We start from the raw sequence: 2,915 nt of genomic DNA on the forward strand, positions 1-2,915 counted from the left end.
AGATCCCTTGGTGGTCTAAAATCGATAAGAGTAGGCTTCGGCCGCCACCCGGGCAAAATTCAAAATTTCCTACCAACTGAAAATATTAGGTGTGTCCAGCGCGCTCATATGACCTTATGCAGTTGCGAGCGCCGTAAAATATTTACCAAAAAATAACCAAAAAAAAACAAATAACCTAATAGTGTTGGTAAGGGCATTAAACACCCCAAAACTTATTTTACAGATGCCGTTGTTTGTTGTTGTTGTTGTTTCTGTTTTTGTTGTCGTTGTTGTTGTTGTTGTTGTTGGTGGTGGTGGTGGTGGTGGTGGTGGTGGTGGTGGTGTAGCTATTTATGTTGTTGTTGCTGTTACTATTGCTGTTGTCATTGCTGAGGTTGTCGCTGTTGTTATTGTTTTTGCTGTTGAAGATGCTACTACTGCTTTTCCGTGTCTTTGTAATTTTAAAATATAGTGATTTAAAATTATAATTAGTGCCCGACTGTATATTCTCTAGCTCTCCTTAGAAGACTTTTTTGACAGACTGCTGTAGTTATTAGTATTGGTGTCATCATTACGTACTTAGTTAAGTTTTGGTTCTCGAAAGTCGTACATATCTTTTCTAAATGGGTTGTTTTGACATCAGAACTTTGAAAACCTGCATCCATGAAAAACAACGTACTCCAGTAAAAATGCTTAATAGTGTGCACTCATTGAAAATTAATTAAGTTAAAAATTTGAATAGTACACATCCATTAAAAAATTATAAATGATGTGCACTTATTTTTAAAATATTAAAATGCACTTATTATAAATACTACAAAGAAATATTGCACATTAAGAGCACCGAGTACTATAAAAACACTAAACGGATAATCTAACTAATTTTGTAAAAACCTTTGAAGCTGCACTCAGTAAAAACTGTTGGATAAAACATATTATGCTTTAGACATTGTAAATACTTTGCATTCATCAAAAATGTGCTTTCATTTATAATAAAAACAAAAACAAAACCAGTACAAACAGTGACCAAGAGAGTTAATTTTATTTATATTTGTTTATCTCAAGAAACCAGTTTTGTCATCAGATGGTGTGGTTTGGTTCTTCTTTCCTAACAAAACATACATCGTCTTCATCTCTCCTCCATCTATCCCTTGTACGAGAGGCAAGTTGGTTTTTTTACCTGACCATAAAGAAATAAATGTAGAAAGCTGAAATGTGTGGTGAAAGCCAACAATCATCGTCTTAGAATGCTTGTAAATTGTGGGGAATATCCAATTACTGGTTTTACCAACAGTGCACTGTAAGTGAATGGGTGTATGTTGTTCTCCAGTTTCAATTTAAAAATTTAGAAAATTGAGCACAATGCAGTAATGAAGTTTTTATTCTCGCAAGGGAAGACACTACAAAATATTTTTACGGAAATGCATGCCGTAGATCTTTATGAAACTGATTGCCCAATACATGCTGTTATAGAACTTTGGTGTAAAAAAATTTTAAGCGGATTCATGGACATTGAAGATAACCACCGTGATGGTCACCCAGTGGCAGCAACAACAGAAGAGAATGTGTTGAAAATCAAGAAACTTGTGCTGTCTGACAGGCGAGTGACAGTCGAACAAGTGAGCAAAGAAACTATGCTTAGCCTTGGATCAGTTAAACGAATCTTAAATGAACATTTAAATATGACCAAGGTTTCTGCGAGATGGGTCTCACGTTTGTTGACTCCTCCTCAAAAAGTGCAACGTATGTATTGTTCTCAAGAATTGCTTGGTTTGTATGAAAAGGATGAAACTAATTTTTTTAAAGACTTATAATAATGTATGAGACATGGTCCACCACTACGATCGTGAGTCAAAATGTGCTCCAATTGAGTGGAAATCGTCCTCGTCTCCAACACCAAAGAGGGCAAAGACGCAGCCAGCAAGTGGAATAGTGATGCTTTCAGTTTGTGGGGACCAAGAAGGAGTAATTTTAACTGACTATCTTGAAAATGGACTTACGATCACCGGAGACCATTATTCTAACCAGCTAACCAGCTAACCAGCTAACCGAGAGGCTATGAAAGAAAAACGAAGAAGAAAGATCCGAAGAGGCATTTTGTTGCTTTTCGACAACGAGCCAGCACACACTCCATGAAAAGCTGCAGAAAGTGCGCGAGAAAGTGGCTATGAAATTTTGCCACATCCATCCTATTCTCCAGGTTTAGCCCCGTCCGACTTTTTTCATTCTACAAACTAAGAAAGGATTCAAAAGGAAGGAATTTTAAAAAGTGGTGATGATGTCAAAGAGGCGGTAGATGGCTTGTTTTCTGACAAATAGAGGGTCTTTAATTTTCAAGGTCTTTTCAAGGTCATGTATCGATGACAAAAATGTATAACGTTAAGAGGTGGCTAGATAAAGAAAGATTAAAGTTACTGCTAAATTACAGCTTTCTGCTTTTATTCCTTCATGGTCAGGTAAAAAAACAACAACTTTTGGTTTGCCCCTCGTATATTTCTCTCATAAAGATTTCAATCTTTTGTATTTTTACGACTTTTGTGCTTCTAGTGCCCAGCAACTTTTACGCCTCTTAAGTAACCCAATAGTGTTGATAGAGGCGTTAAACTTATACCATTTCACCATTTTTTCAACAACCCTTACTTTGGAACGAAAAATAAACAAGTTTTGTCATCTCTGCCACAGGTGGCACTCCATTGGTCTTCAGAGGGTCAGGGGTCAATGAGAGCGAGTTCGTTGTGGGTGGAGAAGACGCTGATATAGCTGACCACCCCTTTCAAGCAGCCTTATTGGTGAGGCCTTTTGAAAGACATTATTCACTAAATTATGTATTGTCAATTAAATACTTCTTCTTCTTCTTCTTCTTCTTCTTCTTCTTCTTCTTCTTCTTCTTCTTCTTCTTCTTCTTCTTCTTCTTCTTCTTCTTCTTCTTCTTCTTC

At 36.6% G+C, this 2,915-nt stretch overlaps 1 protein-coding gene across 1 annotated transcript in view; it reads left to right on the forward strand.

Moving 5' to 3' along the window:
* Nucleotides 1–2,915, forward strand: part of LOC101850065 (coagulation factor X-like) — a 45,442-nt gene that overhangs the window by 4,100 nt on the left and 38,427 nt on the right. The window contains exon 4 of the mRNA XM_035968281.1: nucleotides 2,662–2,768. Within this exon, the coding sequence (XP_035824174.1) occupies nucleotides 2,662–2,768 (107 nt within the window). The remainder of the gene's footprint in view (nucleotides 1–2,661; nucleotides 2,769–2,915) is intronic.

This window comes from Aplysia californica, unplaced genomic scaffold (genome assembly GCF_000002075.1).
Source record: "Aplysia californica isolate F4 #8 unplaced genomic scaffold, AplCal3.0 scaffold00049, whole genome shotgun sequence".
Taxonomy (NCBI): domain Eukaryota; kingdom Metazoa; phylum Mollusca; class Gastropoda; order Aplysiida; family Aplysiidae; genus Aplysia; species Aplysia californica.